Genomic DNA, 23,922 nt, shown 5'->3' on the forward strand with positions numbered 1-23,922 from the left:
CTCTTCGTTTGCGATTTTGCCGCCAAAGACTGTTGCAGAATCGATGGTTAATATCTCAGCGTTGCTTTGGGGCGTCCAATGACTTTCCATGATGAAGACATTGATCAGCAATTGCCGCTTTCCGTTGACGATGATCAGCTGCGCCCAGGCTGTGGGATGGACTCAACAGAAAGTGGTCCTCCGATTACATCAGCCCCAGTTGCGCAATTCAAGTAGGTATTCAAAATCCCATGGTTTTGCTTGAACTAGGTTTCCGCCAAAATCAAGGAAGCTACGGTCAATCACTAAGAGTACTAGGCCCTCAAGGATAGTAGCCAGGGTTATACGAAGCCTTTATGGCATCAAATCTGTTTCAACTGAGGAGCACCTCACACCTGCTGCAAGGTTCAATCAAGACTTGTCCGAATGGCGAGAGCCAATTTCCTACCTTCTTGACACGGTCGGATCTTCAGCCTTGTATGTCAAGCTGGTCCTTAGCCAAAGCGACCTGCTCCAGCTCGCCTTTTCGCACGCCCAGATACTTGTTCACAGACCATTCCTCATTAATTCCCTTAATAGCCTCTCTGGGCATGTTCAAGAAAATGGCAGTGGGCGGTTGAGGCATGAGGAGATTCGGAAAAATGTTCAGCTTTGCTTGGACGCCGCCACAAAGATCACGAAGCACGTCAACTACATCAACGAAGCCGGCGAGCTCTACAGTACGTTGTTTGTAAGTTGCTGTTTTCTGTTTGGGAATGAAACTTAGTACTTCACACGCTCACACACATGAGATCGTCCCGTATTACGGATTCAGTGCAGTGGTTATACTCTACGTTTTCGCAACCCAGCGACGTACCGAGACACCAGAGACCTGCATGGATTGCTTCCGTCTTGCTTCTCAATGACATGCTCAGATTGGGAGTATTGCAACCAATGGATCACTTATGCAGCGCTACGGTGTTGTCCTCCAAGAATTGCACCTCAAGGTCCTGCGGAACAACACGTGTCTCGCGCCTATCTCAAATCCCCGAGCTGGAAATTGTTTGACATCAAATGAGAACAATGAGATCCTTCCTGTGCCATACCGGAGGTCTCAATTACGTCCTGGGGGTGGTACCAGTGGATTGAGACTTGCTGTTGAATAAGCTGCCGAGGGCGCGCCTTTCTGCCGATCCTTTCCGTGCTTTTCACGTCGGACTCTTCAACATGATAAACTGGGCACAATCGGATTCACTGGTAAATAACATTTCTAACATAATACTGCTAGACTAAACACGCCTCACATGATGCTTTCCTACCCCATGGGTCACAGGTGGGACTGGAAATTCTGATGCGTTGGTTCACGACGACTCCGCCGATCTTTGGGGCCACGGCAGCGACGTAAGGCTCAATTCCTGAAGCGTATACTCGTCCCCAAGCCGCCAGGTTTTAGAGAGATTCCTTACTCAACTTCGGAGGCAGTATCAATCGAGAGAACGGTGGTGTCCGGGAAAGGGAGATACCTGGTGCTTGGTGGCGGGAATACCGTGCTCAGATCATCTGTGTTGAGGGAAAGCGTCGCAAAAGTCGTGTCGACATGAGGCCACCGTCAAGCCCCGTTGACTAGGGTGTAAGAGGCCCGCATTCCCCGCTTTTTGACTAACTGAGGCCGGGTGCCTCGCATCTGTTCATGCGGGGTGATGGTCCCACGGAGACCGGCCGGAGTCGATTGTCACGGGTAAAGACTTCCTAGGAATGCCTTTTTGTATCTACACCTTTTCGTCAAGTCGCAATTGAACAGGAACATGCTTGCCATGTTCAGAGAACGACAAAGCACATTACTTCGGGCCCCGGCTTTCCCGAATGCAAGAACATCTACCTCCAATATGTGCCAAGAGGGCTACTGGAGGCAGATAGGTAGTTCGACGCGCTAAGAATCCTTCCAACTCATCACGTCTGAACAGGGGAATATGAAGTCCAAGACCCCCACAAGTTGAAGTTGGCAAGCTCATCATTCTCAAGTCGGAAGTGACTACTTTCATATACTAACCTACAAAAGTAAGTACGTAACGTAGGTACTAAGTCGGTGCGAGGAATCAAGGTTTTGAGTCCTGGCTTACATCTACTCGCGATTCGTCACGCTGTTCGAGCCTTTTCCGCCTTAGCCAATTATTTGAGCACTGATCGAATATGCATTATATATGTTGCAAGTGCTGCACGGCAGCTTTTGACTGATCTCAAAATTTGAACGTATAAGTGATACCCAGCATTCATGGTGTTCACAGCTGCCTGGACCAGTTCATTGACCGGCGCCGTGTTCTGTGGAACCCCGAATTTCGCTTCTCAGGAGGAGAAGGTTTTCCACATGGCCTCGAGTCGCATACCTCAACTATGCATGCCTGCACCCGGTGTGGATACGCCTCATCGACACTATGACCTTGCTCTCACGTTGGATCTGACTCTCCCAGCTGGATGGCTCGCCATAGTGCGACGGACAGTTTCGTCCCAATGAACAGGGTCACCGCTCATAAGAGCCATCAGACAGTCAACGGGATTTTTTAAGTCACTCGCAGGGGTTGTTACGCGGCATGCCAAGGTACGCCATGCCGCCATCGACCAGCTTCATCGTTCAGTTGTTCAAGAAGCCGGGGCACTCGGAGCCGATTAGCCAGCCACCCCCATACTGTGTACTGGATCGCCAGGCGGGAGCTAAACGGCTTTCGCCATGCCTGCCATACCCCCTCCAATCATGAAGCGCCTCGGGAATCCGGTTTAATTTCCTAGCGAGAACGCTACCCCCAAACTGCCGGACTGAACCCGGATTCCGCAGCGGACCGGCGCCTCTCATGTGATCGACCTGGGGAATCGCGCGGTCTGGGGTAAGCCAACTTCGGGGAAGAAAGGAAATGCGGGGATAGCTCAGGTGTTCTTCCGTGCTAAAGTGAACCCACGGATGTGGATACGCGACGGGCGTGATGCCAGAGTCAGTCTGACAGGCCACTTGCGCCGGCTTGGCTGCTGCGCTGCTGGTCTTGGGTGACGGAGTGGTTTGGTTGCAGCCGAGGAATTGAGAAGTTTGGAACCGAACCATTGAGCTGCGCAAGCATAGACGTATATAAGCGCGATATCGCGTCTGCGTCGATCGCGGGGAAGTGACTGGATTCCCCATGTCCCCCAGACTCTAGAGATCTAATATTCGAATCGGACTGGCCCTCAAGTACCCAGACACCGACATCCTTGCCGAGAATTGACTGCCAGAATGGCTGAGCCAACGAAACGGACCTATTCCGGCGACGACGAGAAGCGGGACCTCGCCAGCAGCGATGTCATGGAAGACGCGCCTCCCACTGTAGTGGCAGCCGTTGCTGCACACGAGATCGCGCACGAGGTGGAAGATGGCAAATACTCCCCTTGGACGAAATCCATGTTCAACCTCTATGGGGTGCTGTTTGTGGCGTACTGCTGCGGTGCCCTCAACGGATATGTAAGCTTGCCTTGACTTTGCGGAATAATATTGACCTGCATCATTGACAGAATGCAACAGGATGGATCACTCATGGGATCGCTCAACGGAATGACATCCTACCAACGAACTTTTGATATGTGAGTACTCCGTGGTAGCAACGCTTGGTGGAGAGAAGTAGGCTGATACAGGAGCAGGAAAACCTCGGGCTCTTCGACCGGCATCGTGTTCATGATGTACAATGTCGGATCGGTCTGTGCCATCCTCTTCACGGGACCCGTCAATGACCTTCTTGGCCGACGCTGGGGCATGTTTACCGGCGCTTTGCTCATCATTGTAAGTCAATGAGATATGGGCATCCCCACCCTTTACCTAAGACGGACTTTGCTGACAGGTATCCTAGATCGGCACTTGCATCCAGTAAGGCGAACCAATTATTTGAGCTTTCAATTGGAGCACTGAATTTCTATCTAGGGCTACTGCAAACCACATCCCTCAGTTCTTAGGTGGACGTTTCGTTTTGGGCTTTGGCGTGTCATTCTGTTGTGTCTCTGCTCCAACCTACGTGAGCGAGCTTGCTCACCCTAAGGTAAGTCGAATCTTGAGAATTGCCGATGAAGTTACATTGACGATTTGTGAAACAGTGGAGAGGTACCCTGACTGGATTGTATAACTGCATGTGGTGAGAACCCTTGAAGACTTTAGTGAATCAACATCTTCCATTGAGCTAACAACATGATAGGCCTGTTGGAGCTTTCATTGCAGGCTGGGTAAGCAATTACAATGTCGGAAGAGCTTGATTCCTTTCGACAGTATACTGATTTCGGTCAAACAGGTTGCCTATGGCGCTTCTTTCATCCCCGGAGACGGCGGCTGGCGTCTTCCCGTCTGGTGTCAATTGGTCACATCCGGAATCGTTGTCGCTTTTGTGTTCTTCTTGCCAGAAAGTGTAAGCAGCCAACTTCATCCCAAGGTCAACGCTTCAACTAACCTTAAACTCAATAGCCCAGATGGCTTGTGGCCAACGACCGACATGAAGAGGCAGCAAAGATTCTGACTCAGCTCCACGGTGAAAAAGATCCCAACCATCCGATTGTGCAATTGCAGATGAAGGAAATGATGGCCCAAATCTCGAACGAGGCTAGTGATAAGAAGTGGTGGGATTACCACGAGTTGTGGAACACCCACTCCGCTCGGAGAAGACTGATTTGCGTCTTGGGTATGGCCATCATGGGACAGGTAAGACCTTCTAAGCCGCTGTAACACCGACATTGCGATTGGATCTGATGTTTATCTTCACCAGGCTTCCGGAAATTCTCTGTCCAGCTACTATCTCGTGACAATGATGAACACAGCCGGAATCACCGACGAAAAGAAGGTCCTAGCCCTCAACGCAGTTAACAGCATTCTCGGCCTTCTTGGTAGTGTTATCGGCGCCCGCCTAACCGACCGCGTAGGCCGACGACCTTTGCTCATCTACAGCATTCTTTTCTGCTCCGTCACTTTCGCCGTTATCACCGGTACATCCAAGATGGCCGTCGATGACCCGAGCAACACCAACGCTGCCAATACCACCATCGCCTTCGTCTTCCTGTTTGGTGTCGTATTTTCTCTGGGCTGGACAGCTCAGCAGAGCATGTACATTGCCGAGACTCTCAGCACCTCCACTCGTGCCAAAGGAACTGCGGTCGGCAATTTCGCCTCCTCGGCTATCTCGCTGGTGCTTGCTTACAGTTCTGGCCCTGCATTTGAGAAGATTGGCTACTACTTTTACCTTGTCTTCGTCTTTTGGTGCGTTACTCATCAGTCAAAGACATTAGAGTTCCATTTGTCAATTCTAACCTTTATTTTAGGGATATCTTGGAGGCAATCTTCATCTACTTCTTCTTCCCGGAGACTAACCACAGAACGCTGGAAGAGCTTGAGGAGGTGTTTTCCGCGCCTAACCCCGTCAAGAAGAGTTTGGAGCCTCGTTCCGCATCAACCGTGTTGGAGACCATGAAGGTTCCTAATGAGAAGTTTGTAGAGGCCTAAATTAACGAATGTCTGATGACGAAACTGGTGGTTCCTCGGGAACTCAGAGGCAAAAAGAAGTGTAGTTCGAGTCCCAATACAGCTCTTGCAGTAAATTTATGAGTTCTTGACTTGAACAACTCTCTTCTGCGCATAATTAAATAGTTATCCCAAGTATCCTTGCTCAAAAAGAGGCAGATTGGTTTTTAATAAGTTACCCTCGGTGTTGGTTACTGGGCGTCGGTTTGGGATGTGGGTTGGCGGATATGCATCGGCTTTCTCACCGATATCGTCATCCTGCTGGGAATAACGTGCGGGGGTTCACATCGCACCGGAATACTTCTGTTTATCTGGATACTTCATGCTGTTAATCCGCATGAGCACATAATGAGCGCTTGCAAATTACCAGTCATCAATGACTGTCTCGGAACTTCTCTCATCGATATAGGTCGGCATTTTAAAACTTTGGTCTCACCAAGGATTCATCACCAACCAATTCTTATTTCGGCAAACAACGTCCGGAGATATCTCTTCCACGGCTGTTCACGGATTTTGAATTCCCAGGAGCATCCTCAGACAATGGCTGAAAATAGGCCCATCGTCCTCCGCCTTGGCGAGGATGTCAAATACAACCACGATTACTACCAGAATGTATTCACAGACCGATTCACCGTTGTCCCCAACGAGGAACCGGACCGAGCATCTTTCATCAAAGCTCTCAAAGAGAAGAAATTTGGCGACTTTTCCGCAATATTCCGCCCTCATTTCCAGACCGGCGGCGAGATGGGCCAGTGGGATGACGAACTCATCGACCTCCTACCCTCATCAGTCCGCATCTTTGCCTCCGCGGGAGCAGGTTTTAACTGGGCTGATGTCGATGCCCTCGGTCGACGCAAGATCTGGTACGCTAATGGCGCAGGTGCCAGCGACGAAGCCGTCTCGGACACGGGACTTTTCATGATCCTTTCAGTCTTTCGCAACTTTTGGAGGGCACAGAGGGCGGCAAGAACGTGCGATCCTGAGCAATTTCTTGCCATGCATCGTCTGGTGGGAGGTATATCGTGGAGCCCACGCGATCATGTACTTGGGATCGTGGGACTTGGGAACATCAGCAAAAAACTTGCATACAAAGCCAGGACTGCGCTGGGTATGAAGATCCACTACTACGATGTGGTGCGATCACCCTTGGAGGTCGAGGAAGCGTTGCAAGCGACCTTCCACCCGACTCTACACGAACTCCTGGCTGTGTCAGACTGCGTGACGCTTCATACTCCGCTCAATGCTCATACGCATGACTTGATCAATAAGGCAGCTTTCACAGCCATGAAGGATGGAGCTCGACTCATCAACACGGCGCGAGGCGAAGTGGTCAACGAAGAAGCCTTGATTGAGGCTTTACAAAGCGGGAAGTTATCAGCTGCTGGCTTGGATGTGCATTATCACGAACCACAAGTTTCAAAGACACTCGCGGATATGGAGAACGTAACTCTGACGTGTCATAACGGCGGAGCGGCTATCACCACACGAGTCAACTTTGAGCTGAATGCGATGAAAAACATCGTTGAAGTGGTCGGGAGTGATGGCACTACAGTTGGCAAGCCGTTGACGCCGGTAAATCAGAAGGCGTTCGAGTCATCTCCGTAGATCACGATTATCTCTTGAGCTCTTCCCGAAGACATTTCTCCTCACCTATCTTTTCCAATCTTGTCCAATGTTTGCATTCAAATCGACTCTAGCTGGTGTTGCCATGATCGCCGATCAGTATTCCATCCAAGCAAACCACTCCTCCGGCATTCTTCCCGATGTTCGGAAAAGTCGGGGCAGACGTCGTATCCCGGTGTTGAAAGACAACCCTGGAGCTATCCGTCCCCTCCCCCGCAAGCCAAGAATCCGGGGCCCCAGATCAGAGGCAGCGTCACAGGGGCATCGCGCCGGCTTTCTCCCCGGAGCTTCAATCCCTACAACGTTCCCGGCTTTCGCTTTGTTTAAATAGTACGGCTGAATACTTTGAGCATAACGTTGCCACTTTGGAAGAAACCCACGGCTACCAACTGTTCCGTCAGGGCTTGGAGCTTTTACGATGTCTGAAGCAATCCAAGCACAGAGGCAAGATGCCGAGCATACAAAGAAACGGCAGACTCTACTGCCAGAAGAGTTGCCTCTGCCTCAGGAGCTAGAGCACATGGGAGCCGGTGAGCTAAGGCTCCTTGAAAGAGGTCTAACACGGCGTCTTGATTTCACCTTGATGCCATCGGTGTTTATTCTGTTCCTCCTGAACATTCTGTACGTTTAGAAACACTGGCCAAGTACTTCACTCATGCTTTCCCTGCTAACGACCCTCAAGCGATAGGAACAACATAGCAAGTGCGAAGATCACAGGTCTCACAGAGACACTTAACATAACAAATGCCGAATACAACACTTGCCTTCTGATGTTCTATGTCGGTTGTAAGTCGCGATCATGTCGACCTCACAAACCCATCTTGAACCTTCACGCTGACCTAGTCACAAGACTGCATCACACAGGTTCCTTCAAATCTCATCATCGGAAAAGTGAGGCCTTCTTACTACATCTGCCTAATCACCTCTTTATGGGGAATTATATCCATGTGCCAGGGCTTCACAACCAACTTCGCTCAGCTGGCAGCAGTTCGTTTCATCCTTGGCCTAGTGGAGGCCCCCTTCCTACCCGCCGTCTTTGTTTTGATGTCATGCTGGTACAATAGAAAGGAGTTGCCTCCGAGAATCGCGATTCTATATGGAGGAAATATGCTCGCCACGGCATTCTCAGGACTGATCGCCGCGGGAATTACCTCTGGTATGGAAGGCAAGGCAGGCAGACCCTCATGGGTAGGTTTAGAAAGCCAGAACCTGCATCGTGAATGAAAGCCCGACTGATAACTCATAGGAATGGCTCTTTATCATTGAAGGCGCCATGACTGTAGTCATTGCCCTTCTCCTCCTGCCGTTGCTCACAGATTATCCACTACAAAACAAGCATCTCTTCATATCACGAGAGCATCAGCTCTACGCTGTAAGTCCTACATGATCCTAATATGGACACTTTTACCCACTTCCCTTTACTAAACCTTGAACAGGAGTGGAGAATCCGCAAGGAGAATGCAGGAATTGTTGACGAAGACCCAGAGTCGATCTTCTGGGGGCTCAAACAGGCCTTGATCGATCCCAAACTCTACCTTTTCATTGTGCAGCAAATGGCGTTGATCACGGCGCAAAGTTTCAATAACTTCTTCCCCTCAATTGTGGGAACTCTTGGCTACGGCCAAACAACAACGCTTCTCTTGACCTCGCCGCCATACTTCTTCGCATTCATCGTTTCACAGTGTGTATCTTTCCACGCGTCACATAAGGACGAACGTGGCTATCACATCGCTGTCCCAATGGTCTTTGCTCTGCTTGGAAACCTCTTGGTAAGTATAGCAAAACCAGCTTTAACCCTTATCTCATAAACTCACATCGATTAGGCCATGTTTGTGCCATCTCTCGGTGGAAGATACTTCTCCATGTTTCTCATGACCTCCGGCTCCTACGCGCCCTACAACCTATGCGTTAGCTGGCTCAGCTCTTCTCTTCCACGGCCTAGAGCTAAACGTGCTGCTGCTTTAGCCATTGTCAACTTTATGGCTGCTGGGGTGGCGCACTTTTACACAAGTTACATGTTCCCTGACAGCCAGAAGCCGCGGTACTACGCCGGTGGGGCGGTCATGTCTGGAGCGTGTTTGGTGTGTGCAGGTGTAGCGTTGTCGATCAAGTATTACCTCAAGAAACAGAATGAGAATTTTGAGGAAGAGGAGCGCTTGGGTGTCACAAGCCATACCCATATCAAAGGGTCAAAAGCTGGGCATGGTGGTGAAGGGGTTGTCTCGTTCAGATACGTGCATTAGCTTCAAAGGTTGCCAGCTAGCATTACCATCGACAACTTCTTCTTAATAACTGCTCAAATCGTCAAATTACACGAGTTGATCCATACTTATCAACGCAGTGCCGGGAGCACCTGATGCCCATTGGATCGTAATTTTCCCTCATCAAGTGATTAAAACTAGAAGAAATTGTGTCGTCAACAAGAGGTCAAAGGGCCGAAATGACGGTGAGAGTTTCCTGGCAGACTCAGTTGAGTATTGGAATCTTGATGACAACAGGTCTATTACATGACGTGATATCGTAACCACTGTCAGCACCCACAACTGATAGTCAGTGGAACAAATCAGCAGAGAACGCTACCATTCCTTGGCAATGACTGCGAAGATAGCCGTCGGCAAAAGTTTTTGACGATCGGCTATATTTAAGCTTACTTGCCAAGCGTGGATCCGACCCCACCACTTCCCCTCGATGCCGTTTGGTGACAACGCGGAGGTAGACAGGAGCAGGGTGGACCGACTTTTCCACGGCAAAGGCGTACGCGGGGCCCCAAGTTCTTGCAAAGCCGATCGGACATGGAAACTCTCCCGGAGAGCCGGACCAAGCCCCTAGGATGACATATCGGCGTGATGAACATGTGGTAGAAAATGCCTATCCCTTCTGCCAAGACCGGTATCTCTAGAAGGAAGTGGAGATTGCATTGGGTCCAAGTTGTCAACATTCTGCTGATGACAAGCCGAACTCCTCTTTCGCAAAGCTGGGCAAATGTCCGCAGACCCCTCGTCTTCTTTAGACAACGAATGGCATATCTCGGCGTGCAGCCGATGAGCGCTTTATTCGTGTAATTGCCAAGATGTCAAGTTTTTGGCGGGGGGTAGCTGTCTCCATCTACGGGACCATGTGCAGAGGGAGAAAAGTCTGTCAACAGCGGAGGAGCATTTCCTGGGTAGCGACATACATATAAACACATCAACCTATTACTCATGTAGCCATGAATTCCGAACGCAAGTTCTCCCACTTCCTCATCTCTATCTGCTCACTTATTTGGGAACATTATGGGTGTCCAAGGACCTCTCACGGTGCTGGTGGCAGCGCTTGGTATTAGCTCAGCTGTGGCATTCAATGTGATTCCTCGCCAGAGCAACGGCACCGGCGAAACGAGCCCTTACTTTTCGGACGTATCTGATTACATCGATTCCATCGTTGATGAGTTATGGCCAATCAATAAGGAAATCCACGACAATCCCGAGTTGGGATATGAAGAGATCAAGGCCCATGAACTCCTCACTTCCTTCATGGAATCCCATGAAGGGTGGAATGTCACCAGATCCATCTACAATATCAGCACCGCATTCGTCGCAGTGTTTGAAGGATCGGGTGAGGGACCTGTGGTTTCCTTCAACGCTGAATACGGTGAGTCTATCACGAACGCGGATCTTTCGCTTCGACGCTGACTGGTTTTGGCAGATGCCCTACCTGGACTAGGGCACGCGTGCGGGCACAACCTCATTGCGACAGCCTCTGTCGGAGGAGCGCTCGCTACCGCTGAGATCATGCGTGCCGAAAGCCTTCCTGGTAAGGTGATTTTGTTTGGCACTCCTGCTGAAGAAAGTAAGTCACATCCAGTGCATCATGCCCTTGACGCAAAGGCTCACCCATACTTAGGTCTTGGTGGCAAGGTCAAGCTCCTTGAAGCTGGCGCTTTCAGAGACCACAACATTGATATCTCACTCATTTCTCACCCCACGAACAGCGGCGATTCCCCATACATGATCACAACTTCAACCGACCGTTTTGAAGTAGAATACTACGGAAAGGAGGCTCATGCCGCCGCTTCCCCTTGGGAGGGAATCAACGCTCAAGACGCCCTGGTTTTGGCTAACAACGCTATTGCTCTCCTCCGCCAGCAGACGCGGTCGACCGACAAGATTCATGGCATCATCAGTTCGGCCGGAACACGCATCAACGTCATCCCCGCACTTGCGCAGGCTTCCTTCCAGATTCGTTCCGCCGAGGACGAGGCCCTGGAGGAATGGACCGAGCGAATCATTAAATGCTGGGAAGCCGGTGCTTTGGCCACCGGTGCTGAGCTCAACGTCACCAAGCGCCCCTACGGCTACTCCAACATGGTGTCCAATGACATTCTAGCTAGTTCCTGGTCAAAGTACTTCACCGAGCTTGGTGGTGAGGTTCCCAACGCCGAGGTCGATAAGCTGCGCGAACCGAGTGGTAGCACCGATCAAGGAAACGTCAGCAAGGACTTCCCCACGATTAGCCCTTTCTTTGGAATCACGAACGAGAATGGCAGTGCCCCAGCTGGCGGCCCTCATACTGCTGCCTTTGAGGTAGCTGCCGGCAGTCGGGCTGCATTCGATAAGACCATTATGGTCGCGAAGAGCATGGCTGGCGTTGCCATTGATATCTTGACTGTTGATGGCATGCTTGAATTGGTCAAGGAGGAGTTCGAGGCTACTCAGACGAAGCGCAGAAGACGCAGGTCAATTCATTAAGCCTACAATGCCGGTATTCTTATTGATGTACCCACTGGTACTCAATGGTTACAGAGTAGCCAAATCTATTTTTGCTGCACACAATCTTCAATGTTGTAATGACTTTTCAATCCGTCTTCTGGACGATTTCTGTGCGAACAAAAGTTTTATCCGTCGACTCATCATCTCTCATAGCACGCCCGCCCTGCATTTCGCCAAACTCGGAACGCCTATGGCTCGCTTTCCTTCCCCCGATGACCTTACTGTCCGTCTCTTTATGCATATCATCCATCTCAAGGTTCTCTTCCGAGTCGGTCATGACCATGAACCCACCAGCCCCTCGGGAGTGAGGCTTTGAGGCTGAGATGAACGTACGAGGTCCCGTCGCTCCAGACTTGCCACCATTGTAGTATTTCGCATGGGGATTGGTTCGGTCTGCACTCGATCGAAGGGTACTGATGAATCGGCCAAAGATGCGGTCAAAGACGGGCCGGAGGATCGGTGACGACGATACCATGAGTGCGACGCCCATTTCAGCTGAGCTCCACACCATAGCGTTCGGCGATGTAAAGGAGAAGTCAAGGAAGTCGACGCTGAATACCGAAGCAAGCCGCAGGGCTCCGAAAATGATTGTCCTGTGAGCAAGCTCATCTATTAGAATTTTTTCAAATATGATTGGTTCGACCTTGAATAGAACTGACTATGGCCAAGCAGCTTTGGGCTTCACTTACAGGATACCGGCCCCGAAGATGCCTATGAGTGCGATTCGGTGCGCACTGGAAACTTGGAGCTTAAGCACCATAGGGATAGGCAGAATGAAGATGATCAGATCGACGATAACATCGACCACGCCCACAGCAGCAAAAGCTGTAATCTGATCACCGCAAACTCCCCCTGGAATCGTTGGATTCCATTGCATTGCGATGGGTCTGCAGATAAGTAACCCAATGAGAATCGTCATCAAAGTCCAAGCAATGCATAAGCCCATGGTTGCCCAAGCCGCAATCTGTTGACCAGGCAGTCGCTGGTTAATGAACTGAGTCTACATCGATATGAGGGGATTGCGATCGCTCTGACACGGGTCTCAATTGCTTACCTTGAACGGGCGGACAAAGAAGATGCGTTGAAGCATCCAGCAGATGCTGATCTTAAGTGACCCAAGAGACACAGCGTAGACCACTTGACTAGCATACCCAAACTTCATCAACTTCTCAATATGCCACGGCTGGAGCTCGGAGACGTGATGGCCTGCACCACCGAGGAAAAGCACTGAGATTTGTTGGTCAGTCATGCATCGACACAAATGTGATACATTTCTACTGGTGAGACTGAAAGACAACAGGTAGTCAATGCCATACGTACTCATGAAATGCAGGACTACAAAGGCGTAGAACAGTATCTGACGAATTCATGATCAGTCTATTACCCCAGTGTTCACGGATTTGTCCTCGTTTCATACCAGCGCTACCATGTACAAGCTGTCGTCAACTCCAAATGGAACCCGGCGCATCTTTCGCGAGTACAGACGCAGCCCCGTCCATACTGTGACGAGTGTCACCAACACAATGTTGGTATAAATCACCTGTGTAGCATTTGGGTTTGCTGCTAGTGGCACGACGGTTGTCGTGATCCGAGAGAGGTCCGAATCGACAGCCATTGTCGTCACGCTCTCAAAGCTGTTGTGTTTGTAACAGTTGTGTGGTTGGCGGGGGAAATCAAGTCGGTACTTTCAACAAGACTTCGAATTCAATCCCAGACAGACTTGACAGAGTACGACTGGTGTGGGTATCGGGATTACGTCTTATCCTGTGAGTTCTGCGGCACAGCTATCTTCGTCAAAACTTGCATGACTCCATCTCGGCGGATGACGAATGGGGACCATGCAGGGAGTCAGGGACGCATCTGCATTGAGACGTTGACCCTGGCGATTCTAGCCAAGTCTTCAGATCCTTCTTGTCATGCCTGTGCCTGGCAGCCTTCACCCTCCTTGAACACATTGAGCCGACGAAATTGTGACAGGGCTTCAGTATTGGATCATTTGCTTGTTGCGCTCACTCTATCCCATATTGGGCAGGTCGTCATAGTTATGCAAGTTGAGGTCTGCGCAAGCAGCATTTCAGAGCGCTCTTCACAGCACATTGCACAGATTTTTATTCACCAAGGCTGACAAAACACATACAGTGGTTTGCCAGATTTCTGAATCTATGTTACCTACTCAATTGGATTCACCTCGCTCGCGACACAAACGAATATACTTACACCAAGAAGGGGGTTCTAAAAGTCGTCCATTCTGCAAACCACGCGTGACATGCAACGCTCCTACCCGAATGGAAAACTTTGTTCCTTTTCGCAAGCAAATACCGGAAACCTGGGTTCTTTGACGATAAGCAAGCCACGTACCCGGTAATACGGCCAGCTGCACTCGGGAGGCGCGCGTGGCGGCGCAGCCAGTTCGCGCGACCTTTTCGCGAAACCAACCATCCTCCGACTTCCATCGTAAAGCAAGGGGCATGCCACATCGAATACCTTCGTTAGACACAATGATGATGCACTAGCTCCTTCTATTGATCCCTCCAGTCTTCAATGTTTCAGTTATCTACTATTGTGATTGTTGATTTGCTCCTGGGATTTGTACCTCCCGCCATGTAGTAGGGAGACAAACTCGTCACAGGATGGCGGAGCCCAGCGTGCACATTCCGGTGTTGCTCATATCTCTTGAGGTAAGCTGAATAAGTGCCTGAATCAGAGGACGACAACGTTGCAGATTGTTAGTTACCTCATGTCTGCAAGACAGAATTCATCTGTATTGCGTCATGAATCATAATAAATGAGCAGGTTCTTGAGGGGTATAGGTTAGTAATTGAACCCGATACTTCGGCAAATTTCCCTATCATTCGCGGCTTCAAAAAATCGATATTCCAGCCCTGTAAGTCAAACCATAGGCTATCTCGGCAGAATGCCTATGATATTCGTCACATTGCTCGCCTGAGTATTGCTTTTCATCCTAGATAGATCGTACGACCAACGAAATCCTGGAGGGCTCTTGAGCCAATAAGAACTGTTGTCACCTCAAGGCACTCTGTTGCTTTGGTGTTGCGCAGTTTTTGAGGTCCCTGGTTGCCAAGCGGGCCTTGTGGGCTGGGCCATGTTGGACCTTGGACTGGGGACAAATTCTTGAGCGCGGAACATCCTGGATGCTCCCGGAGGCCAAGGGTCTCAAACGATCCTGGTAAAGACGGGCGGTTGAACATGATTGAATTTGCTCCTGCGAGTCGCAACGAAAGTCCAATATCTCTTGCGACTTTCTGCTTTCCATCGATTTTGAGGACAGAAATGCTGGTAGGCATCACTTGGGCTGTCAGTAGACTTCAGGTGCGTCGCTCACGTTCAGATGATACTAAACCCTATTCTTACATGTACGTAAAATGTAGAGTGAACTTCAATATGATTCATACTCTGGCAAATAAAAAAAGGTGGCTGGCTTTTCGTGAGAAGTAACGTTGGTCTTGTCAACCAACAAACTTCTTCACCCGCTCATATAAATATCCCTGTCTCCAAACAGCCAAGCCGGCTAGCAGGGATGACGTTCCACATTATATGCGGTTGGAGAGAACCTGCACTTGAGCCTTGAAGACATCGAGGGTTACGTTCGGACATGATTCCCGACCGGTCGTGCCATTGATTTCGGTCCAATTCCAACATGTCAAAATATCGTTAGGATTTTGCAACGTAACCTTATTTCGGTCCTCCGGCCCTTTGGAGGGAGTCACTCCAGAAGCATCACACATTGTTCAGGGTGCACAAGCATGTCTCTGCGTGTACAACACACCACCGAGAATGGGCGAGATTGCGCATGCAGTAATAGAAGCGGATACATGCAGTCTTCAGACCTAAACCAAACCACGCGCCCGGTTGTGGGTATTTCCTGGGAATCAATATTGGGGAACTATGGCCGAAATATTTCGAAGGGCCTGAGCAAGCGTATTCCTCCTGGCGTTGGGATATAAACCCGAAGCTACATCGCTGTACTTGCAGCCTTTTGGTGATGTTCGAGGCCCTTTCGCTTGGTCCAGTCCCCCAGAGTCATTCTTGGCCCCCTTCTCGTCTCCTACATAATTCCGGTTCATCATACATCTGGCACTCAGAAACTACAGGACAAGATGCTTTCAACAGTTTGGGACTACGTCATAGTTGGCGGTGGCCTCGCGGGTTCTGTCATCTCAAGCCGCATGTTGGAGTACAATAGTTCCCTGAACATTCTCCTCGTCGAGGCTGGCGAAGACACCCGGTCGCGTACCGACATTCTTTACACCAACGCTACGAACCTCATGGGTGGCGAGCTCGACTGGCAGTATCCGACTAAACCTGTCTCCGCGCTTAATGACCGCAGTCTTGTCTACAACCAGGGCAAAGGCTTGGGAGGTGGCGCCGCGATCAACTCTTGTAAGCAGCCATTGAACTTTCTCGAGACTGACTCGAAATACTAATAGTACCCAGGTGGTTATACTCGTGGCCCCAAGGTGGATTATGATGAGTGGGCTGAAATCGTAGGCGACTCGCGATGGAGCTATGATAGCCAACTACCCTGGATGAAGAAGGCCGAGGATTGGTTCAGCACCAACAGTACCGCTCAGCACGGCAATGGGGGTCCTCTCCACGTTGCTTCCGTCACATCCACAGGCCGATCATACCCCCTCCGCGACGATGTTGCGGGGGCTTGGCAAGAACTCGGAGTTACGGGTTTGCCCAACCTCGACAGCAACGCCGGCGATAACCTTGGTCGCGCCGAGCTCACCGAGACCAGACGTAACGGTCTTCGTGAACTCACACCAGTTATCTACCCCCTCGATGGCATCACGGTGTTAACCGACACTCTGGTTGAGAAGATTATCCTTGCCAAGAATTGCAGCAACGGGGAGCTGAGGGCAACCGGCGTTCAGCTCGCCAATGGTACCCAGATTTCCTCCAAGAACGTAATCTCGGCGGCCGGAGCATACCGATCTCCCCAGCTGCTCATGCTCTCTGGTATCGGCGACGCTGAAGAGCTGCAGAAGCACAACATCTCAGTCAGGCTCGACCTCCCCGAAGTTGGAAAGAATCTCATGGATCACATGTCATTCTATCAGTTCTGGAAGCTCAAGAACCCCGAGAAAGGTCTCGCGCTTGGCTCCAACAACCCACTGTTCTCACAGCCCGAGTTCGCTACCGGCTACCCGATTGACTGGGTTGTGTCCACTGATGTCGACAAGACAGGCCTTGCCGCTGCCATCGCCGAAGACGAGGGTGCTGCACCAGACGCCGCGACTCACTCGCTTCTTAAGACAGGCCGAAGTTTCCTTGAGAACTTTATCATTTACCAGGCCTACAGTGCCTCGAACCCTACCGTTCCTTTGGATGGATCGCACATCTACACCAATGTAGTCTCTTTTCTACCCACCTCCCACGGCACCGTCGGTCTCGAATCCTCCAACCCCGCGACCGGACCAATCATCAACCTCAACTACCTTGAAACCGAGGTCGACCGCTACGTCTACCGCGAGGGCATACGTCAAATGACCACGCTGATGCTGAACACCACTTTTGGCAAGGACTTCATCGCCGGTGAGACTGCGCCAGATGCTTTTGAGCCTGTGTCGCTTGATGACACTGACGATTATCTCAACTCTCGTCTGGCAGCGGGAGGTGTCACGACGTGGCATCCTCATGGCACGTGCTCCATGGGCAAGGTCGTTGACTCCGAGTTCAAGGTGAGAGGTGTGAAGGGCCTACGTGTGGTGGATGCCTCAGTTTTGCCTGTCCCCATGGCTGCCCATCTCATGGCTCCGTTATATGCCATGTCGGAGCAGGCGGCTGCTATCATCACTGGAAATGCCTAGAGGCTCTGATATGAATATCTAATACACACTTGAGTTCATGATAACAATAGACTTCATCATCGCACTTGCGAGGCTTTACATGATCGATCAGAGAGTACTTCGAGGATCTTTAAAAAACACAGCACGTGTGACTCGTCTAGACTTTTCACGAGGAATGCATTCTTATGATCGAAGTCTTCTTCAGGCTTTCATCATTACTACATAGACTTCGGAGCATCGCTTCTCTCCAGCCTATCTCTCTGCTTCGCTGGAACCAATCCCAAAATGGAGAAACTTATTTCGATTGGTCATCTTGAAAGCAAGTGGTACGCTAATATGCCCTCGTTTCCTATATATTCTCCGCTTCGAAATTCCAGGCGGAACTATCGTCATCGGCAACGAGGCTGGAGGTGAGACTCTCTATGTTTTCCGGCATTTCATGAGCGAAATTTCGTTCGACCACGGCACTTCAGTCGATGTGAGACATTTAAGAGGTTTTATTGATGAATCTAGCTGGATACAAAACTAGCATATCATGACTTCATTGTAATGAAAGTGACCTCGTGAGTCCCAACGTTTTTCACGTGCACTTTTCGGATGGTTGGCAGGCAGCTGACTCTTTTTTCCTCTTCTCTTCTTTTTACTTCTCTTCTTTTCTCTTCTCATCAATCTTATTGTGTATCAATGTAGATATACCGGTGAAAAGCTGTCTCTCGATGGAATCTTGCTCTGGGTCAGCCTCTTTTTCTTTGTCGGTGGGAATTTGATATGTCGAGATATCATTTGTACTCGACGAGTGATGCCCAGAGGCACCACTTACGTGATGGCCACCCCTTGTGGCCGCAACAGCCCCCTGGGAGGGGTGACCGCCCTGTGTGCCAGTCCCAGTCTCGGGAGGACCATTTCGATATTGGTCATTGCGGCCACCGAAGTATTTCTCGCCCCATCCTTCTTTAGGAGTATGATCGGTGGGCCCTTCGTCGATGTCTTTTTTGGGTGAGGATGATGGCGTCTCGGATGACTTTGATGGCGATGACATTTTTGCTTGAGGCCTTTGAGGTCTTGGTTCGTCGCGCGGAAGGAAACGGCAGTGGTCACAGTGAGTTGTGAATTTTGAAATCTTGGTTTTCTGTTTTGTTTTGTTTTTTTACTTTTCTTTCTTTCCCTTCTAGATGTATGCTGGATTGTTTTTTTCGTTTTTAGACAGTGGAGTGCTGAAATTGTTTCTGGGTCGTCATGCTCTGCAAATTATCGTCCAGAGTCAAGCATGCACATCGCGGTTTATATAGCAACGACCTAGCATGCACTACAAGGGTTGTTCAGTTGATCTTTATTGAATGTCCCATATACCTACACTTTGTTTGCAGTCAGCAGATGACCCTCGTCGACTTGGTGCATCCTAGCTTGCTTGTCTTGAACAGTCGTGTATCTTTGTCATCTAGAACAGTGTTTTGGTGACACAGCATCTCCAATAGGATGTGAATATGGTGCCTAGACTACTCTCGATTGTGGCGGTCGAGAGAAATGAGCAGCTCTTTTTCATTATGACCACCAATTCAGTCTATGTTTGAATGATCCGGCGGTAAACGTACATCAAGTCTCGCAGAGGCTGTTCAGGGGCAGGTGCGCAGCAGGATAAAGTGATCTCTGCGAAAGTACGTACATGTGACACAAGGTCCTTTGTGACAGGCTTGGTCAATCTTCAGCAAATAAAACATCATCCATCCTCTGCGCCCGCTCCTCCGCATGTATGTAAGGTGGGTCAGCACATATTGCCAATAGATAAAAGTCACTGTTCACGTCTCGGATCATTTGCGCAATGGCTTGTTCCTGGCAGGTGAGAGCATATACATCTGATAAGAGAATAAGCTGGGCGGAAGTGGACAAAAAACACATTCTTATTCAGTTCAATGTTCTGAATTCCCCACCTCCCACGACAAAGGACTGATTTAAGTCATGCCCTGCGTTTCAGTCTGAAGTGACAATCCCAGTTAGGTTTTGCCAATGATACTTCTTCGTTTCGTGATGCACAGTTTTGATTCAAGAAGCAACCATTGAGTGAATATGAATGACAGGCCGCACACAGAATACTAGTACCCCAAAACTCAGCAAAAGTTGAAATATCTCAGTACACATCAATAAAGCACGAGATGTGTGTACATGTACCATCCGCCTTCCCAAATTGTACGGCATATGCCCCTAGAAGGCTCTGCACTCAATCAAGCCCTTCTCGTAGCTGTTGTAAACGGCTCCATCACAAGCCAAAAACCCCATGGCAGCAAGTGCAGCAGTGGTACCTCCACCAATCGCACCGACGCCAAGAGCCGCAATACCGCACTCCATGACCTCAAAGATAGCTGATCCGACCAAAGTATCCATGCACTTGTTACACTCCGTGGCGGGCTGCTTCACGCACTGCCTCTCTTGGGCCTCACGAAGGCGGCGCCTGCGGATGTTGCCGACTGACCCGGAGCGTGCCGAGTTGAGAATGCTCTCGGCGCGAACCAGGTTCTGGGTCTCCATGGCGCCGGCGACTTGTCTTTCCTGCAGACTGTTGGCGTAGACGGCGGGGTCGATAGCTGCAGCGGTAGTGAAGAGACCGCTAAGGAAGACGGTGGTGATGGTGGTGAACTTCATGTTGACAGAATATGAAAGTTGTAGACTTGGTAAAGAGAGTGGTTTGTAAAAAGGAAAGTGGTCTTTTGATTGAAGGACTGAGAAAAGAGTGTAGAAGGATAGAGAAGTGGTTGGTTTGGATGATGATATAACTGAACGAAGGGCGGATGATGGAGTGGTATTTATACAAACATTACAGACTCTCATTTCTGGTAGCTCTCTCTCATACTGAAAGAGCCGACTCCTCAGTGTTCTCTTGTGGCTAAAGTCCAAGATGTGCTTTGCAAAAGCATTACAGAGTACACAGCTGTATCACGATCTCTTCAAACCCCGAGCTATGCGGATACTCAGGAGTTACCCGAAACCGAAAACTCACAATCCAGAATTGCACTCTTGGCATATTCATGGCTTAGAGACGGGTTGAAGCTATCACGAGTGCATCGTGTAGTCTTGGAAGCCCGCCTCCATATGAGCTGCCTCTATTATAGTTTCAGACCAGATTGTTTATTCAGTATCGACACCCAGCCAGGTGCTTTACGAAAACGAACTTGGGCGGGGAAAATTGCATGTTGTCTTTACGGCTTTCGACCACAGTGAGGGGAGCTTCATGTAGATGGGCTTGGCACGAGGCTCATCGCGCCTTACAGCGCCCGTTTGTGCCCTAACAGCAGTGCGAGCGGAAAAAAGGAGCATCTGGCCGTTCCCGACGGACGCCAGCTCTTGGTCCGTGACCGGTGATCCGGCCCAGATCCGAAGACGTCCAGGCCTGCTTTTCCGACCCAGCGGTTTGGAATGTCAGGTTGAGCCTTGGACAAATAACGTTAATCTGGTTTAGCGTGGGCAGACGAGTCATCACCGGGCAGTTTTATCCCAACTCAGCGTCCTTGCCAACGTTAACCTTGCCCGAAAGAACAGGAACCATCTATAATTGACACAACTATGATTTGGTCCGAACTTGCTGCATTCCGTGCATTACGTGATTTAGCCCTCCTCCATCTGGGCTCGATGCATAATCGCCAAGATCCTAAACTCAGCCTCGAAGGTCTGCAAAGGCATCTTGACGAGACTCTTGGCAATTATCTCTACAATTCCTAAGGTTCGAATCTCTCAATTAGAAACCTGGGCTCTGAGATCACGAACTCGTTCTCGCGGAATCATGTCGTTGACGGTCCACTTGCGCTGGGCTTCTCCGGCGGAGAACTTCCCTTGTAAGATTTCAGAGACACAGCAGCAAGTTCAGACTTCAGAGGCATCTTGAGATGCTTCACAGGTCTATAAAAGATAATTGAATCCCGCGTTAAAGGTCTTCTTTTTCTTCTCTCATCATCACACATTCACACTTCATTCAGTCTCTTCAACAACCATCATCACAATCCTTTAGCTTCAAGCTTATCAATCTTTACAACTTTCTCTCTTTACCAACTCAACAAGTTTCTTCAACTTACCAACTTTTTTAAATCTCCAAAAATGTTCTCCAAGACCATCGTCGCTGTTCTCTTCGCCTCCGTCGCTGTCTTCGCGGCCCCTGTCGAGACTTCCAACAAGGAAGTCGAGGGAAGACAGATCAACCAGAGTGTCACTCTCTGCAGTGACAAGGGCATGGCTGACTGCGACACTGTCAACTTCAACTTTGGCTTCTGTGGTTAGTTCCGGTTGTACAGTTTAATCTTGGTTCTTAGCTGACAGTCTCTAGTCTCTCCCATCGGAAGACTGAACGACAAGGTCAGCTCTCTCAACGCCAACGGCTACAACTGCATCTTCTACAAGTAAGTTCAAAGATTTATACATCTCAAATCAGCTCAGATTTCTAATCCACTTGCCACAGTGACACTGGATGCCGCAACGGTGGCGGTCAGATCGCCACTACTGGAGAGGTCACCGACATCCGCAGCCACCCCTCGTTCAGCACCATGAACGACGATGTCTCTTCCTTCTTGTGCAACATTTAAGGTCTCCATTCGCTGCCAAGGCTGTTCTTCCAATCTGCATAACATGAACTAGTCACCAGCGCAACTTGTCTGGTCGCTTGCCAGCATCGTAGCAATCTACACTCACCTGGAACGATGGTGAGGATGCCTGGGATGGACTATGGCTTCTAGGGTTCAGTATGATTTGTATAGGTCTCTCTTGTCTCTCGGTAGCTCTTTAGCAATTGATGTGTCACTCTACTTCCTTGCCCACTTCAATTGAATTAACTTACGCGCTCGATGTAATGCATGTTGAGCCATTCCCCACCTAAACGTTGGTTAGAGTTTGAATATGTCTCAAAGGAAAGAAGAGGATACTCTCCGCAGAAGTGGCTTTGATTGGGCCTTAGCCAGTTGAGATCATAAAGAAAAAATTACACCTTCTATTCAATAGCCCTGTATAGATTGTGAGTCCGATAGTAAAGAGATTAAAAAAGACAAAACACGCATAATTTCTGCCACCCTCTGGCGCACAGGCCACTGGCAAAGGGGCTTGCTTCATGAGGAGGTCACGGAAATGCAGGCGACTTGGAGAGACACATGCCACACAAATCACCAAGGAATAAGACGGCATGCGGAAGCCGCACACAATCCCAATTTTTATGTACTAGCTCATTTGATAATGCAGTGAGATCTGATAAAAGATAACAGCTTAAACCCAAGATCAAGAGATTAAACCGTTTACGGAGTAGTTGGTGGGTGTTTGCTGCTTACTAAGCCCGAAACCGGCTCCCATCGGAAATCGGAACACCAAAAACACGAGGATGCGCTTTTCGGTCAGACGACACGTTCTACGAGCAGCTGCACAATTCTGTCGCCGAATTCATTATAATAACGAGCCAAATGGAAATGGCAAGCATGGCAAACAAGTAGTTTGTGGCGGTACTTACCGAAAGAGACGCGTCGTCCGCGGTCCGCCAAGTGCAACCAAAGCTGTTCAACCTTGGCCGTGCTGAAGATGCAGTGTCGAAGGCTTCAATCCCTCACGGTGAGATTTCGAGATCATCAGATACCAGTCGAGAATCAGACGCCCACATACGGCTGAAAACCACGCCATCCTTGCCCCCATGTGGCAGAGCCCACCCGAAAGCCGAGACTTTCAAGTAGCTTGATGGGACTTCCCCCGGATGGAATCACAAGTCGTCGTCGTCTGCATCCGGCCAAAACTGCCACCAACGGCTTTCTCACTGGCCAACAGAGCTGGCGGTATGGAGAATCTCGAATGCACAAACTTCTCACTGTGAGAATTCTGTTTCTCGCTTCAGGCTCCACTTCGCAACAACCCCGCTGTGGATTGAAAGCAGAGCGCTGACAGGTCGTTGGGTTCGAGGGGGCGGTTCGGACTAGCATATCCCTGACTCGTAAAGGGGTTTGCTAGCCTGTTTAATCTTATCAGATGCATCTCCGAGAGCCATCATGGAGCTTGGCGCACTAGTCTAGAGCAAAGAAAACCTTGAATGTGAGAGAAAAAAGTCCTCTGATGGAATTCTCCATCGTCCGAGTTGCTTTCTCTCAAGCCAAGTCTTACGTTTCTCGCCGTGCCGTCTCGATCCGACCTCGGGTTTGCGAACCAACAGAGTTCGGTTACCGTCCGACATAGGTTGGATAAATAGCAAGACGAGCGCTGCTTCGATGGTTGCATTCACTTCGCTCCCTTGTCCTTCTCATCCATCATTCGTGCA

At 49.9% G+C, this 23,922-nt stretch overlaps 9 protein-coding genes across 9 annotated transcripts; 7 read left to right on the plus strand and 2 right to left on the minus strand.

Moving 5' to 3' along the window:
* Window positions 1-78: 78 nt before the first annotated feature.
* CCOS01_08356 (finger protein) lies at window positions 79-1,124 on the plus strand (the record flags this gene model as incomplete). Its single annotated transcript, XM_060456517.1, has 4 exons — window positions 79-212; window positions 298-465; window positions 601-709; window positions 930-1,124. The coding sequence occupies 4 exons, from the start codon at window positions 79-81 to the stop codon at window positions 1,122-1,124; spliced, it is 606 nt and encodes a 201-aa protein (XP_060312791.1).
* A 2,093-nt stretch (window positions 1,125-3,217) lies between these two features.
* CCOS01_08357 (uncharacterized protein) lies at window positions 3,218-5,455 on the plus strand (the record flags this gene model as incomplete). The annotated part of the gene is made up of 11 exons (XM_060456518.1): window positions 3,218-3,442; window positions 3,503-3,561; window positions 3,619-3,757; window positions 3,825-3,841; window positions 3,896-4,010; window positions 4,066-4,103; window positions 4,164-4,191; window positions 4,257-4,370; window positions 4,427-4,660; window positions 4,725-5,212; window positions 5,275-5,455. 11 exons carry the CDS (start codon window positions 3,218-3,220, stop codon window positions 5,453-5,455), a joined length of 1,638 nt encoding a protein of 545 aa, XP_060312792.1.
* Window positions 5,456-6,013: 558 nt separating this feature from the next.
* On the plus strand, window positions 6,014-7,078 carry CCOS01_08358 (2-ketogluconate reductase; the record flags this gene model as incomplete). The annotated part of the gene is made up of 1 exon (XM_060456519.1): window positions 6,014-7,078. The coding sequence occupies one exon, from the start codon at window positions 6,014-6,016 to the stop codon at window positions 7,076-7,078; it is 1,065 nt and encodes a 354-aa protein (XP_060312793.1).
* A 436-nt stretch (window positions 7,079-7,514) lies between these two features.
* CCOS01_08359 (uncharacterized protein) lies at window positions 7,515-9,339 on the plus strand (the record flags this gene model as incomplete). The annotated part of the gene is made up of 6 exons (XM_060456520.1): window positions 7,515-7,717; window positions 7,779-7,882; window positions 7,947-8,284; window positions 8,343-8,468; window positions 8,533-8,865; window positions 8,920-9,339. 6 exons carry the CDS (start codon window positions 7,515-7,517, stop codon window positions 9,337-9,339), a joined length of 1,524 nt encoding a protein of 507 aa, XP_060312794.1.
* Window positions 9,340-10,368: 1,029 nt separating this feature from the next.
* On the plus strand, window positions 10,369-11,823 carry CCOS01_08360 (aminobenzoyl-glutamate utilization protein B; the record flags this gene model as incomplete). The annotated part of the gene is made up of 3 exons (XM_060456521.1): window positions 10,369-10,726; window positions 10,781-10,924; window positions 10,979-11,823. 3 exons carry the CDS (start codon window positions 10,369-10,371, stop codon window positions 11,821-11,823), a joined length of 1,347 nt encoding a protein of 448 aa, XP_060312795.1.
* Window positions 11,824-11,929: 106 nt separating this feature from the next.
* Window positions 11,930-13,459, minus strand: CCOS01_08361 (uncharacterized protein; the record flags this gene model as incomplete). Its single annotated transcript, XM_060456522.1, has 5 exons — window positions 11,930-12,437; window positions 12,534-12,844; window positions 12,899-13,071; window positions 13,165-13,201; window positions 13,262-13,459. 5 exons carry the CDS (start codon window positions 13,457-13,459, stop codon window positions 11,930-11,932), a joined length of 1,227 nt encoding a protein of 408 aa, XP_060312796.1.
* Window positions 13,460-15,962: 2,503 nt separating this feature from the next.
* CCOS01_08362 (uncharacterized protein) lies at window positions 15,963-17,678 on the plus strand (the record flags this gene model as incomplete). Its single annotated transcript, XM_060456523.1, has 2 exons — window positions 15,963-16,245; window positions 16,300-17,678. 2 exons carry the CDS (start codon window positions 15,963-15,965, stop codon window positions 17,676-17,678), a joined length of 1,662 nt encoding a protein of 553 aa, XP_060312797.1.
* A 2,178-nt stretch (window positions 17,679-19,856) lies between these two features.
* Window positions 19,857-20,294, minus strand: CCOS01_08363 (uncharacterized protein; the record flags this gene model as incomplete). The annotated part of the gene is made up of 1 exon (XM_060456524.1): window positions 19,857-20,294. The coding sequence occupies one exon, from the start codon at window positions 20,292-20,294 to the stop codon at window positions 19,857-19,859; it is 438 nt and encodes a 145-aa protein (XP_060312798.1).
* Window positions 20,295-21,740: 1,446 nt separating this feature from the next.
* Window positions 21,741-22,222, plus strand: CCOS01_08364 (uncharacterized protein; the record flags this gene model as incomplete). The annotated part of the gene is made up of 3 exons (XM_060456525.1): window positions 21,741-21,915; window positions 21,967-22,039; window positions 22,099-22,222. 3 exons carry the CDS (start codon window positions 21,741-21,743, stop codon window positions 22,220-22,222), a joined length of 372 nt encoding a protein of 123 aa, XP_060312799.1.
* Window positions 22,223-23,922: the final 1,700 nt, after the last annotated feature.

The sequence above is a fragment of the Colletotrichum costaricense genome, assembly GCF_030867565.1.
Source record: "Colletotrichum costaricense strain IMI 309622 chromosome Unknown Scaffold_8.1, whole genome shotgun sequence".
Lineage (NCBI taxonomy): Eukaryota > Fungi > Ascomycota > Sordariomycetes > Glomerellales > Glomerellaceae > Colletotrichum > Colletotrichum costaricense.